Source organism: Anoplopoma fimbria, chromosome 15, assembly GCF_027596085.1.
Source record: "Anoplopoma fimbria isolate UVic2021 breed Golden Eagle Sablefish chromosome 15, Afim_UVic_2022, whole genome shotgun sequence".
NCBI classification, from domain to species: Eukaryota; Metazoa; Chordata; class Actinopteri; order Perciformes; family Anoplopomatidae; genus Anoplopoma; species Anoplopoma fimbria.
The window spans coordinates 12,838,736-12,852,987 of record NC_072463.1 but is presented as its reverse complement, the minus strand read 5'-3'; the positions used below and the strand labels follow the sequence as shown (position 1 = coordinate 12,852,987).

Below are 14,252 nucleotides of genomic sequence, written 5' to 3'. Positions count from 1 at the left end.
TCTGGTCTACCACTTTCAAACCCCACAAATCTAGTCTGTAAGGCAGGCTTACGGTTAAAAATGTGTCGATTGAGACTCTAACAATTGTTTTTAAAAAGCTGAGTAGTACTATGATGAGTAAAGTGAACTTCTGGTGTCACACTGATGGAGTGTCCTTTCAAAGAATGCATCCATCTTCAACATATATTACTATTTTGAATGGCACAAGAGCAGAAGTTGCTCCCATGGCTTTCTAAAGACATGTGTTGCATGATAAGCATTTTGCCGCCCAAGTGCTTGTCCTACCTGAAGGTTGTCGAACTTCAGTCCAGGCATGGAGAGTCTGTTGGTCTCTACATAGGCTGGGCTGTACTGCTGAGTGGCCACAGAGATCAACAACTTCCTGGTCTCCTCGGATGGCAGCCAGGCATCATGGCGTCTGTCCACCTCACTCAGGCTCAGTGCCGTCGCAAATGGGTCGTCGCTGCCCGAGAACACGGCCTGGAGCTGGTTGAAGGGCTGCGGCTGAGGGGCTGGGGGGGCGGCGGCTGGAGTTGGAGGGGGGCTGCTTGGGGCAGAGAAGGTGAGGCCTTGGCGGTGGATTCTGTAGGGGCTGGGCCAAACACTGAGATAGGGGTGGGAGCACCAGAGTCCAGAGGTCCTCCAGGGGTGGAGATTGAGGAGGAGGTTGAAGAGCGCTGGCGCTCGGGGGTGGGGGCTATGGCTGCTGGGCTGGGGCCGGGAGGGATTTCAGCATTTGGGTTTGAAACAGAGATGAAGTTGGAGGGGACGGTAAAGGAATCGAAGAAGTCGGAGGCTGGGTTGACCTGTCCATTGTCAGTGAAGAACTTACTGAGGCTGGGGCTGGGCTGACACACGAGGGGGGCAGTCAGCTTGCTGGGGGTCACTGCCTCACTAGCTCCTCCACCACTCCCCATGCTGAAGCTGGGGGACTTGATGAGGGTGGGCTGGAAGCCATCAGGCACAAGAGACTTCGGCTGGTTGCCCTGGCTGAATATGGTGCACACCGGCACAGCTTCCTCTTTTGGGCCTGTCCCTTCGTCTTCTTGAGGTGCTGGGTCCTCACTGTTAAGGTCAGGAGGACTCTGTGCGTCACCTTGAGGTGCAACACAGACTGCGACCTGCTCATGTGTGTCTGCCGGCTCCTTCGTGCCTTCAACTACTTTCTCCACAGAACCACTTGGCTCCTGTTCCTCCAGTGAAAATGTAATCTCAGTTGTATTGTGTCCAATTTTACTTTGTTCCTCCTTGTCGCCTGACGTCTCCGGTGAATCCTCCTCCTCCTCCTGCTCCTCCTCCTCCTCGACTCCATCCAGAAAGGAGTCCATGGGAGCCACTTCGTCCTCCTCACTGTTATTAGGGGAGTCAGAAATCATGACGCTCTCCATCATCTGGTCGTTGAGCTTGTCCATCAGGCTCTCTGAAGGCGTGGCGCTGCTGTCCTCCTGGGGGGAAACAAACTCACCGCCCAGGTCGATGCTGTCTACCTGGGGAGCAGGGTCTCTGGAGGGGGTCTGGATGCTGGCTGGCTCCAGAGGGTCCGGGGCCTCCTTGGTTACATCTTCCACCGTGATGTCCAACGTGACTGGCCGCTGAGCATGAGCCTCCCCGCTATCCATGTTCTGCTCCTGACAACCCAACACACACAACACACCACACCACCCTCCTGATTTAACACCAGCAGTGGCGGACACACAGATGCTACATTAGCAGCTTAGCTATGTCACGCTAATGTAGCTGCTCAGCTGGCTAGACACGTACAATAAATGCTTGACTGACAGCTGTCCACGTCTAATGAAGCACCACGCATACACCCGTGTTATTAACACCACCACACGCACACAAACAGCACGTTAAAACCTCAAACACGATCACGTTTCTTACCTTTACTGCGCTGACAGATACAGCCCTAGTGCGCATGCGTAGCTCCCAGGGAACGCTACGGGTACGGTGCTCCAGAGCGGACAAACTTCATGCCAGCGTTTCTTTTGGTATTCTCCAACCCGTCTGCGTTACGTTCGTAAGCTCGGGCCACGTTTCACCGCCAACCTTACGTCATTTACTTACGTGCATTTTTTTTTTAAATCGCGGAAGTGCAGCTACTGATGTGTTGTGTTGATGTTAAGCCATACGTGGTGCAGTTATAATAGCTTTATAGTGCTTTACTTATCTTGCTTTACTTATCTTAAGTAGTGGCAGACTGAGACATGGAGGACGACGCTCCGGTCATCTACGGTCTGGAGTTCCAGGTGAGGCTCCTGTCATCAGATCCACCACCACCTGATGTGGTAGTTATTATACAGGTCTATGTATCTGCATTGACTGTCATCTACTCTGCAGGCACGAGCACTCACCGCCCAGACAGCTGAGACTGATGCCATTCGTTTCCTCGTGGGCACACAGTCACTGAAGTTTGACAACCAGGTAAGAAAAAACACAGTTAAGATAAGATACAGTAAGATAACAAAATAAGACAGGAGTACAGCAGCAGAGAGGACAGTGCAAACAAGAGACATAGTAGAAAAAACAAGATCAAAAAGAAGTATTATAAATAAGCATATTACATTACATTACATTACAGTCATTTAATAATAATAATTATAATAATTGATTGTATAGCGCTTTTCTAGTCTTCCGACCACTCAAAGCGCTTTGACATTACCAATCAATCACCCATTCACACACTGATGACAGGAGCCACCATGCAAGGTGCCACCTGCACATCAGAACCCTAACTAACATTCATACACATACACACACCACAGGAACAGCCTGCGGGAGCAATTTGGGTCAAGGACACACCGGCCGGAGCCAGGGATCGAACCGCCGATCCTCTGATTGGAGGACGACCCTGCTCTCCACTGAGCCATTTAGCAGACGCTTTTATCCAAAGCGACTTACAATCAGTAGTATATTACATATCATTCACCCATTCACACACTGATGACAGGCTACCATCAAGGTGCCACCATCAGACTCTAACTAACATTCATGCAACATCCAGTCCACACCGATGGCAAGCCTTCGGGAGCAACTTGGGGTTAAGTGTCTTGCCCAAGGACACATCGACTGCCGAAGCCGGGTATCGAACCACCGACCCTCTGATTGGAGAACTACCTTGCTCTCCACTACACCACAGCCGCCTATGCCGCATATGAGCAATAAAAAAAAAACAGTAAAGAATCCACAGTAACTGGAGTATTATATATTGTATTACACAGTGTATTTGTATTGCAGAGGTTTTTAGTGTCATGTGGTCTACTTCATAGTTCATGACAGATATCATAATCATCATAGAGTTTAAAGCCTGATGGGGAGGCAGGCAACATGCACCCTCTGTTTCTGCTCTCATTCATTCACGGTGATAGTCTGTGTCCCCCACACACATCTCTTTAAATGAGTTTTGTTTTTTGATGATAATAATATGAACAGATCATTGTGCAAGTACAGTACCAGTCAAAAGTTTGGACACACCTTCTCATTCAATGGTTTTTATTTTTTTTCTACATTGTAGATTAATATTGAAGACATCCAAACTATGAAGGAACACATATGGAATTATGTGGTAAACAAACAAATGCTCAACAAACCAGAATATGTTTTATATTTTAGATTCTTCAAAGTAGTTGAATGAGAAGGTGTGTCCAAACGTTTGACTGGTACTGTATCTTGCTCTCTCCTACATGACCTTTTCTTCTTTGGAGATACATGATTAATTTCCTCCTGATCCATAAACAGAATATGAAACTCATCAATATAAGACAATTCTATGGCTGTTGCCTACAAAACAGTGGGATGCTTCGAAGCTTCGTTCATAAGGAATGTGAATTTGAATGTGGCTCAGCTTTTTTTCGATTCACTGTGGTTAAAGCTGGTATTTCTGCATAGTTGCAGATAAAGATCAGGCTACATTAATATTATTAGTATTTTACTATTTTGTAGATTTATGTTCCAGTGGTGGCTGCGTATGATTTGTTTCTGACTCGTGTGATCCAAACATTTCCAATAAATCCAGATAGTTTTAAAGTCCAAAAGTTAACAGTTATTGAACAAGGAGCAATGTGATTATTTCCAAATTTTACTACATAGTGTTTGTCTGTCAAGATATTTTGCTTCAATCCATATTTGTTGGCGTTTAGCCTTTCAAAAACTATATTTTCAGCCGCTTGCTTCTCCAATTTGCAGAATACGCTGTTTAAATAGCATTGAGCAAGGTGCCGGCCGACCTGGATTTTAAAGGGAATAGATGATGATCTGTTTAATTTAATCACACATATGATTCATTATTAATGATGATATTATGATATTAAGATTTCAGAAATGTAGTCAGACAGAAAAGTGGATGGCCTAGCTTTAAGTTGTCAGATAGCTTTTGAAGGAAAGATTTCAAGTAAAAAATAAAATAGAGGTTATATGTTCTTTGATATTAAAAGCCTTTGAAGCATTTCAAATGTAAAGCTGTATGTTTAATCAATTGCAGATGATTCAATTGTTTTTCCCAGTGGTATAACATGTAGCATAGAGGTAGAGGAGTTTGAGTTACTTAAACCTGAGGAAATAAATAAATGAATGAATGAAATGAATAACTTTTTCTAGGTCAGAGGCAGAGAGACTTGTTCTTGAATATGTTAAATGTTAAACGCATGACCAGATAACCTCATGCATCGCATTTCAGATTTACAATTCAAATCAGAGTCAAAGACGATTCTTAAGTTTTTGCAAGAGAGCATGACATGGACCAACATGATCACAAGAAGTTCGAGGGGCAGATTTAAAAAAGGGGAAAAAAGTTGGTTAATCACTGACTTGGAGGAAGTTTAAGGAAGTTAAAAGAAAAAATAATTCCCCTGAAACCCAAGACCTCAACCTAAGATCCAACAGCTCTGATTTCAGTCGGGAGATTTATTTGTGGTCACCTTTGACTCTTTTCAAGACAATGAGAATTTGAGTGCAGAGAGCGAGAGAGAGCTTTTTTTTTAGGGTGTTGTTGCCACACAATGGGTCTTAGTCCTGTGAATCATAAACAGACCCAAAGATCAGGATTCTGTGAGCCTAAATATAGTAGTCCACTCTTTCTTTCTTTGAGGATGCTTTTTCCCCCTCAATCTGTCTTTCTAGGGTTCATGGGAAAATTAGCGTCTGAACCATAAGCATAAATATTCAGTACAGTAGAGCCTGTTTTGGTTCTCTCTAGATGATAATGATTGAAGGCTGACAAAAGGCTGAAGAAGATTCATACGGAGCAGCAAATGTCATTCAAAACCTTGAATATTGAAATGAACAACCTATCAGAAAACTATAGAACATATCTGTTCAGTTTCGTATTTACAAATGAACAATTCTTTTTTAACCTTGCATTGCAGGGAGTCTGTTGCTCATTAAATTGCTTTTTTTCTTTTCTTACTACTAATTGCCAGTCTCAAAGTAACGGTTGCCAAGGTTGCCAGTACGTGCAGACTGCGCTGCGAGTAGTTGATTTTCTTTAGGTAGTAAAATAAATGACTCTTATTTTACTGTGTTTGGTTTGTTTCTGTTTCAAATTATTGTCAAAAATGTTGATGATGAATATTGAGAAGAAAAAAACGGAATAATGTCTGCGTCCAGCCTCTTTAATTTGTATGATTTGCATTATTGGTAATTGAATGTCTTACTTGGACAATATCCTTTTGGACATCACAAAGCTGAGGACTGTGACATTTTTGCTTGATAAAACAACAAAACTGCTGTCATGTCTCACTTAATTGTTTGCTCTATAAAACAGCAGGAAACTGTGAAAAAATTTGCATTTGAGGAGTTGGAGCCAGTGAATATTCACTGATTAGGCTTGAATATGATAAAAACTACTGTAGCTATGAATTAAATTTCTCTCAGTTGTCCAATTGTTTTAGCTGCAAGTGGATAAACGGTTATGAAAATTCCTGTGAATGAATTTTTTTTCGACCGATCAATAATTTTGTCAGCAGGACTTTGGGACTGCAGGTGTAGCTCCTTCTGTCCCCCCCACACGGCCGCTGCAACTAAATAGTAGAGCATTTATGTTGTATGTTCCTTTATGGTTTCTATGCAAAAGTCTATACGTGTGAGTGCTACGTGCTGTGAGTGTGTTTGTAGTAGAAAAGGGGAGAGAGTGGGGTGTGTGTGCATGCATGCACATCTTGCAGAGGTCATTACAGAGACAGATGACAGAAACAGTTGGCTCTAAACGGGGGAGAAATAATTAGCTCTCAGAGAGTGAGAGAGAGTGTGTGTGTGTGTGAGAGAGAGACAGACACACACACATATATTCCTGCCTTGAAAAAAACAAGCCTATTTTTCTGGCAGACCTCAGTGTGAAAGCGGTCTGGCACCGAAACACAGACGTAGTTCAATCCAAGTCTTGTGTAGCGAGTCTAATACAGTGCTTGTTGGGAATGGTGACAATGCATCCCAGTCGATCTGTGTGATTTCTTACTCCACTCCTTCAGTAGCTCCTTCATTCTGGCATAAGCACGGAGCTGAAACACGAGAAAACCGAAAAGCTTCTGGAACTTCAGCCCCTAATGTTTTCTCAAAAGCCACGGCATTTTTGGGGGGGTTTTAAATACTGTCAACTTTGTGTCGTTTCCCCCAGTCTCTCTGACTGGACCCGCAAAAGAATGAAGCAGAAGTTGTATTACTTTGGGAATATTGCCATCTGTGTCCGCCCTAACATTGTCATGCTGCTACTAATACTGTTCCTACCACTGCTATGCTTTTGCTTTAAGAAGTCTAATATGAAGAATGTTAATGTTCTTCTGTTTGCCTTATATTTAATTAAGATTATTCACGACAACATTTGCTTGGCATTGTTTGGGCTCCTTGATTGTAGCTCATTTGGCAGCTTAACAATCATCACTGCGGATCCACATATAACAGAAATAGGTTTCAAGATTAGTTATGCTGTTTCACACCAAATTCACACTGCAATCTGTAGACTTAACTTCTATCTTTTATCTTTTTTTAAGCAGTTTTTCACTACTGAGTCAGTTTTGACATCCTGGATAAATCGCTTATATAATAAATATGCTTGTATCTGATATCGCCTTGTCGTTTTTCATGTTGGTACAAGCGAGTCTCACTGTTGTGCTCATGGCTGCCGCTCTGCACGGTGCTAGGTGCAGACGGTTACAGCCGATAACAGCGTCCCGCCAACAGTCTCGATACAGAGCATATCGCCCACCCTCTGGATCCCTCTCAGGTAAACACTGTGAGCTCTGTCAGCACTTTGTTTGCACTGTAAGGGCTGTTTGCACTGTTAGCGCTGTAAGTCGCTGGCTGAAATATCGCCACGTTGAGAGCCGTGTGGAGGCAATAGATATGCTTTGAATTCCGTATCGAGCATCTTCAAACGCATCTGCCTTCCAAAGATGACGGACTTTCCAAGAATAACCTGACACTAAATGTTACACTCGTCCACTGACTGCCAATTTCGTACTTTGGCAACCAAACAAAGCCTTTATGAAAATCGTCAGTGTCTAGGCCTCAGTTTGCCTTAAAAACAAGGTGCTTGGCAAATCGTCTAACAAAGTCTGTGGAGACAATCAGACTATTAAACACTGTTGTTAGGTGTGTAGAGATGTGACAGTAGGCAGTCTCTCTTTTTAAAATCTATATCAAACTTAAAACTCACTTTTTTCGTTCGTTCGACTGATTGTCTGCCCCCAAATTGTGCGCAGCTGTCTCGTCTTGTACGATTAATCGCGTCAAGACCACAAATATGCGCAAAATACATTTTGAGATTGATCCACGAGGCAGTAGAATGCAGTCAGGAGGAGGGCTCGTAGCCCAACTATAGACTGTATATAAGAAGTGGACGTAGTCATCGTGACTTCACACATTGGTTTGTGGGCTGCCGTTGTGAAGTTCTGCGGTTTCCCTGTCACCACCTTGGATTACGGCCGTCGCCGTTTTCACAACCAATGAATGGGGTGTATCCTAATTTGGAAGGCGGAGGAGTGGCGTTGTACCGTCGTATTCGGCTCTGGTAGCTGCAGCCATCTGTCAAAGACGGAAAGCCCGGCCTAAGTCATACCCTGCTTTATGGTCTATGTGACTCTAAATGGACCATAATTTACTAAATGAACATCATGCTGTATTGAAGAAGACTTGAAACTAGAGCTTAAGACCAAAACTTATGTTTACAATGTTTACTGAGGGAATAAATCAAGAGAGAAGTAGAGTCATTTTCTCATAGACTTCTATACAATCAGCCCTCTGCTGGTCAGTAGAGAGAATGCACATTTTAAGGCACTTCCGCATCGGCCTCACTGGGCAGAACCGGAGGTTGTCGCCTGAGCGCAACGGTTTGGAACAGGTGTTGAGACTGTAACCTTCAGATCTGATCTGACGATATATTGTGCAACCTGCTTTGTTTCAAGAATATCTCACAATGTGACTAATACTACAGCCCATGACTACAAACCAACTAATTGTAATACAGCATGAGACAATGCAAAATACACGGGTCAACGCAAAATTCGAACCACCATTTTGATGCGATTTTTAAAAACATTTTTTAAAGGAGGCACAGTGCTTGCCGTTCGACTCTCCTTGTTGTTTTTTTTGCAGCATTTACGAAAAGTGAGCATGTGAGTTGCTTGGATATTTTCTACCTTTTACATTGTAGCTCTGTGATTCACCGTGCATTCATTGCACTCTAACATTCTCGAAAATTAAAAGACCCAGCGTGTTATGCAAACCTGCAAGATTGCTGCTATTACAGAGTGTGTAAAGGTTAGTGGGAATGGATTGCTGTTTCTTAATGCTGATATCTTATTTTTCATTAATGATATGTTTTTTTTACTCAGGTTTTGTACTTTGAAAACAATAAGAAAAAATATATACACATACATACTTAACAAACTTGTGCTTTGTTTTCTGATAGCATTATGTCAAAGAGCATTCAAGGCTGTAAAATCTAACAGGGACCCTTATTCATCTTTGAAGGTTATGTTCTTTGAGATGACCCCACATGTGAATCGAGGGTTCGGTGCAGTCCGTTTTATTCATGAAGCTCATTGTCTTTTCCACTCTGCATGAGATTGCTGGCCAACAATCGGTTAGCTCAGTTCGTCCAAGTTTGAACTTGCAACGTGAGAAATGTTTTTTGGATTGGCATTTCAGCCCTGATGGCTTCTGCTGTATCCATAAGCCGGCTGGCCTCTCCACCTCCCATTAAGCGTAATGCGGGGTGGAAATGTCTCTCTTAACTCGCCGAGCACCTCTCAAATCCCTCAGAGACCAATAGCTGGAATGACAAATAGGAGGGCACGTCGGTGTGGCATTTAAGGCTGCTAACGAGATAAAGCGCCCGAGCTTGGCACCTCTCACCCGCTCGCTACTCCTCCGCCCCGCTTACTGTCATCTGTGGCGGCTAAAGAGCTTTAGCAGGAGAGGCCCCTGAAGTGGGGGCCACGAGCCAGCTCGTCTTTATCCCTCCCTCGCCCCCTCTTTCCCAATCTCCCGCCTCTGCTCTCTCCCTTCCCTGCCTAGATTACCTCCCACCATTGGCACATAATTAAAAGCGCCGGGCTGAGTGCCCAAGTGGCTGAAGGCTATGAGTCACTCCCCAAGCCTGGAAGAATGAGGGATAAATCACTCGGGGGAGGAAGGCCGGAACTTCTCTCTCCCCTCACACCTGGGTTCATTCGGGGGGACCCTATTACTAGGCCCTCCAATTACCCTGTCCCGGCAGCCTGAATTTATTTGTGCCGCTCCCCCACCACCATAAAATTATAACTTTGCCTAATAATTTTTTGCTCGATGCAGTCCAACCCAAGGTTAATAGCCGCCTAGCTGACTTTGAGGAGGCTGAAGGATGCCGCCGCTGCGACGATCTTCTCCTCCTCCTCTTCACGCCCCCTCCTTTCATCCTCTTTTTCAGCCTGTAAAAGTAGTACAGGGAAGGGGAGTGGAAGTGCCTAGCAGGAGTTATTGTCCGGTGCAACCCCATTAACAGTCCCCCAAGGTGCTGTAAGTGTCTCTCTTATGGGAGAAACCGCCATTAATTGTCTGATCAAACCTTGAGACCCTCACTGTTTTACTGCATTGTAGGCCCTGAACTGCATTCAGTTGAGGGCCCTCATAGAATAGATTTCCATCTAATAAAAAGAACTCGGTAAGGAGGAGTTTCTATTAACTTCTTATGGATAAAAGTTTAGCCTGTTTGTTGAACTTTTGGCTGTGGCGTCTAGACAGCTGATGTTTTCTTAAGTGCAGCCCAGACTTGAGCATTACACCAGGTCAAGGAAACCTGCAAGTGTTTCTGGTAGTTACTTACAGTAGTTGAGTTGTAACTGTTTACAAGTTCTTGAATGCATCTTTATTCATACTTTAATCAGGGGGTTCTACTCAAATATTTGTATGTGCTTTAAGTTAACACATTTTTTATTTTTTATCGTAATGTCTTTCTGAATAAACCTGTGTTCACCCTCCGTCTCAAACGTTCCGTTTTTAGCGCCTGTCTCTTTAAGCCCCCCTCCCTGAAAAAGCCCATTCTGCTCTGATGGAGAGTTGATGGAGGGGAAGGGAGAATACCTTGCTTTTTTGTTGTTTGAGCATATGTTTTCATTCTTCACATAAATAACTGGACAAACAGCAACATTTATGAAAGAAAGGGGTTACAGTTATGAATCATAAACAGCAAATGTTTGATGTAAGTTCCTTGTAATTAGACAGCAAGGGAGCTTCTTATTACATTTACCAGCTTGAAACACAAAGAAGTAAATCATGGACAGTCAGGGACAGCATGTTTTCCACTGAGAGTAACTTCAATGGCTCTTCTTGCAAAAGTATTTGTGCAAGGTGTCACTCAAGTATTCTGCACGATCATTATTGTTTTATCCACCCACAGTACCTGTTAACACCACACAGCCCTTTGGGGTTTGTAGTAGATTTTTCTATCTTTTCTCTTTAATGGTCGATTTAACAGCACTTTTATTATTTTTTGCTTATTGATACCCCCCTTTTTTAAATGTTATGTATCTATAGAAAATGATAAAATCACAATATGCAAAATTATTGTCCAACATCATTTAGCAGTTTCAGAATAAGGGACAGCACTGTTCTCTCTCTCTCGCTCTCGTGGCTGTTAATTGAACTTTCGGCCTTTTCCTTTGTCAATAACAATATATTTTTCCGCCCCTTTGACAATGTGCCTAAAATTGTTACTCCAAAAGAATAAAGTCAGGTGGATGGCCGACTATTCGGGGTCACGCCTACTGTGAACAAAGATTTTTCTTCCTGTATTGTTGCTGCCCTACTCATGACTTAAAAACGAGACATTAGAGAGACATTATAGTACGCTTCTGCCGCCATCTGGTTTGTTTACAATACATATTTTTAGAAAGTATCCAATTAAAACCCTTTCCCCAGACCCTTTTAGCAGGGCCATTTGTCAACAAAAAAAAATGGAAGTAAATGGAAGTTTTATCGATTTCCTTTTTGTTGTGGCTTTTCTTCTGACTCTTCCAACATGTCATATACGGAACTCCCATGACTCCTTCTAAAAGTGTCTTAATAATGGCTTTAAAAGGCCATATCAAGATGAAAAGTCCTCAGCCGTGTGAAGATGACGGGGAGTAAAAAAAAAGAAGAACCAAAGAGAAGCCTGCCTTGAAATTACGTTTACTGTCATATTAAAAAGAGGAACCTTCTTTTTCTTTTTTTCAGGGGAATCAGAGGAGCGAGTGGAGCTTTGAACTGTGTGTGTGTGTGTGTGTGTGTGTGTGTGTGTGTGTGTGTGTGTGTGTGTGTGTGTGTGTGTGTGTGTGTGTGTGTGTGTGTGTGTGTGTGTGTGTGTGTGTGTGTGTGTGTGTGTGTGTGTGTGTGTGGGGAGGTGCATGCGGTGTCTTAACTGTAGCTTCATCCTCAACACATCTCTCCTCTCTGTCTCTGCTTTTCTTCCAGATCCACATCATTGACTTTGATGACGAGAATAACATCATTAATAAGAATGTCCTCCTGCACCAAGCTGGGGAGATATGGCACATTGGCGCCAGTCCCGCAGATAAGGCTGTGCTTACCACCTGCTATAACAAAAGTGAGTCCTACTGTTTCCTTCTGTCTCCGGCTCTGTTTCACTGCCTTTGAGATGTGCATCATCTCTCTCTCTCTCTCTGCTCTTTCTTTTTAGTTTTTTTTCTCTTCCTTTTCTTTTCTCTTCCTTTTTGTCTCCTCCATGTAATGACCTCATGCAATTTAGTTGAGAATCATAACGGATAATCTGTCTTTAACAGGTGATCGATAACTGGCGGCGGCAACTGTGTTAGAAGTCATGTTCAGACTCTGATAGAATCAATACTAATGTGTGGACATGATGACCCGCATGACGGACAAGGGCAGCGGCTGCAAAGTCACTGTCAGGCAGGGGAAAATCTTTAAAGGTCGCATGCACATCATCAGCGCTTTTATGGAAGGTGTTCTTCTAATTGCGTAACTTCACAAAGACTTCTGCGCTGTATTTAGACTGATTCGTACATAGTATTGCAGAGTGAGGCAGTAAAACCTGTTGTCGCCAAGAGAACTGTTTAGTTGAGACATGTTGTCCTTACATTTCACATTTTGATACATGAAAAGCTCCATTAACTATCATGCAATGGTTTCATATTTTCTTCATTTTCAGGCTGGTTTAGTGGATTTGAAGAGGTCATGGTTAAACATTGTGTAATATTTATACTCGTTAACAAGACAGGTTGGAAGGTGATATACGTTTCTAAAACGTTACGTTTGTACTTAAAGCCCTGTGGAGCTAACATTAGCAGAGTACGTTAACACATCGTTAACTAGCGTTAGCAAAATGCTACACTAGCTACAGAAGAATACTGAATATATCCACATGCTGCTTTGCTTTTTAATGATTGTAACAGTGAATAAAGACCCGGCTTTACAGAAAAATTATTTAGCCTTATTTGCATGTCCTCGGCCAATGTTCTGATGAAGTGGTTCACTTTTACACTGTGATCTGTAGCTTTAGCATCTATCTTCATCTTTTTAAGCAGTTCTCACTGCTGAATCAGTTTGACATCCTGGATAAATCCGTTCTGTCTGTTTGTCTCTGAAATTGCTTTTTCAATTTTTTTTCATTTCAACATTTCTTCAGTGAGTGCAGTTAGTGGCAGTGTGGGCTCCATGGTAGCTCTGACAGCTTGACGGAGTAGCAGCAGGGGGGGCGGAGCTTAGGAAAGGGTCAATTAGGGCAAGTGTCAGTTCCAATTAAAGTTTTGGATCTTGACAGTGACGACGTGTCTGAGATTGCGTCATACATATAGGAGCAGAGTGCACCGAGGTAGATACCCCCCCCTCAACCTCTTCCCTTGCTCCCTCTCTTCTCCCCCGCTGTCAGCTGAGTTCTGCATGCTTGAATTCACAGGATGACAGCCACTCTTGACCAGGCGGAAGCTCAGAAGGCCCACCATGCACTGCTGCGCACACCACACACTTGCACAAAAAAACATACGTACGTACAAACACACATACACAAGCGCGTTCTCATTCCATACTGCCTCCCACCGGCACTCCCGATATGTGAGCAAGCAAAGGCTTTTGTTCAAGATGATTGCTTGCCCACTTACTCCGAGTGCGCGGTTGTCTGAAACCACTCAAGAGCCCGTGGACTCGCACCACGTTTGCTTTTTAATTTGACAAATAGGCCTAACGCCAGTGTTTCATAGCCCAACGCCTGCCCACACACTGTCAATATCTACACCAAAAAGAAATTAGGCTCTTTGCTCTCTCTCTCTTCCTGCCTTCTCTCTCGCTCTCTCTCGCTCTCCCTCTCTGTGATTGGTTATGCCCTCCAGCCTCAAACTTTTAGTCCAATTACTGTATCAATTCTACATTTACTCCACTGGTTCCAATTAGCAGCCCTGGCTCTGGTGTAGAGGTGCCAAAATAACTCATTTGTGATGTGGAATTTGGGAGTGTATCCCCGTCACTGCATTGGCGCCTGTCCACCACACTCACACATATACACACACTGTACTCTAACAAACTGTGACTGACTGTGTGTTGCCCCCCCAGCCAGTGACAGCAGAGTGGTGTCCTGTGCGGCAGTGTGGCGGATGCCCTCCGATTGGGAGACAGGAAGCCATGAGTCACCTGACGACTCCGCCCACAACCCCCAAACCCTGGAGCTGCTCTGTCACCTAGACGACAGCGCCCACAGCAACGCTGCCTGGTAGGTGTTGCTGGGGAACAGCCGCCCTCACAATACAAGTGATGCAAGGGCAATTATT

At 43.7% G+C, this 14,252-nt stretch overlaps 2 protein-coding genes across 2 annotated transcripts in view; one reads left to right on the top strand and one right to left on the bottom strand.

The window, feature by feature from the left end:
* The window catches only part of trappc12 (trafficking protein particle complex subunit 12), a 36,690-nt gene extending 34,735 nt beyond the window's left edge, over positions 1-1,955 (bottom strand). The window contains 3 exon segments of the mRNA XM_054613585.1: positions 286-539; positions 542-1,628; positions 1,885-1,955. Coding sequence (XP_054469560.1) covers positions 286-539; positions 542-1,628; positions 1,885-1,920 — 1,377 coding nt within the window. The 5' untranslated portion in view covers positions 1,921-1,955.
* Positions 1,956-2,092: 137 nt separating this feature from the next.
* Positions 2,093-14,252, top strand: part of eipr1 (EARP complex and GARP complex interacting protein 1) — a 53,183-nt gene continuing 41,023 nt past the window's right edge. Inside the window, exons 1-4 of the mRNA XM_054614017.1 lie at positions 2,093-2,249; positions 2,341-2,424; positions 11,926-12,058; positions 14,038-14,194. Of these exons, the coding sequence (XP_054469992.1) occupies positions 2,208-2,249; positions 2,341-2,424; positions 11,926-12,058; positions 14,038-14,194 (416 nt within the window). The 5' untranslated portion in view covers positions 2,093-2,207. The remainder of the gene's footprint in view (positions 2,250-2,340; positions 2,425-11,925; positions 12,059-14,037; positions 14,195-14,252) is intronic.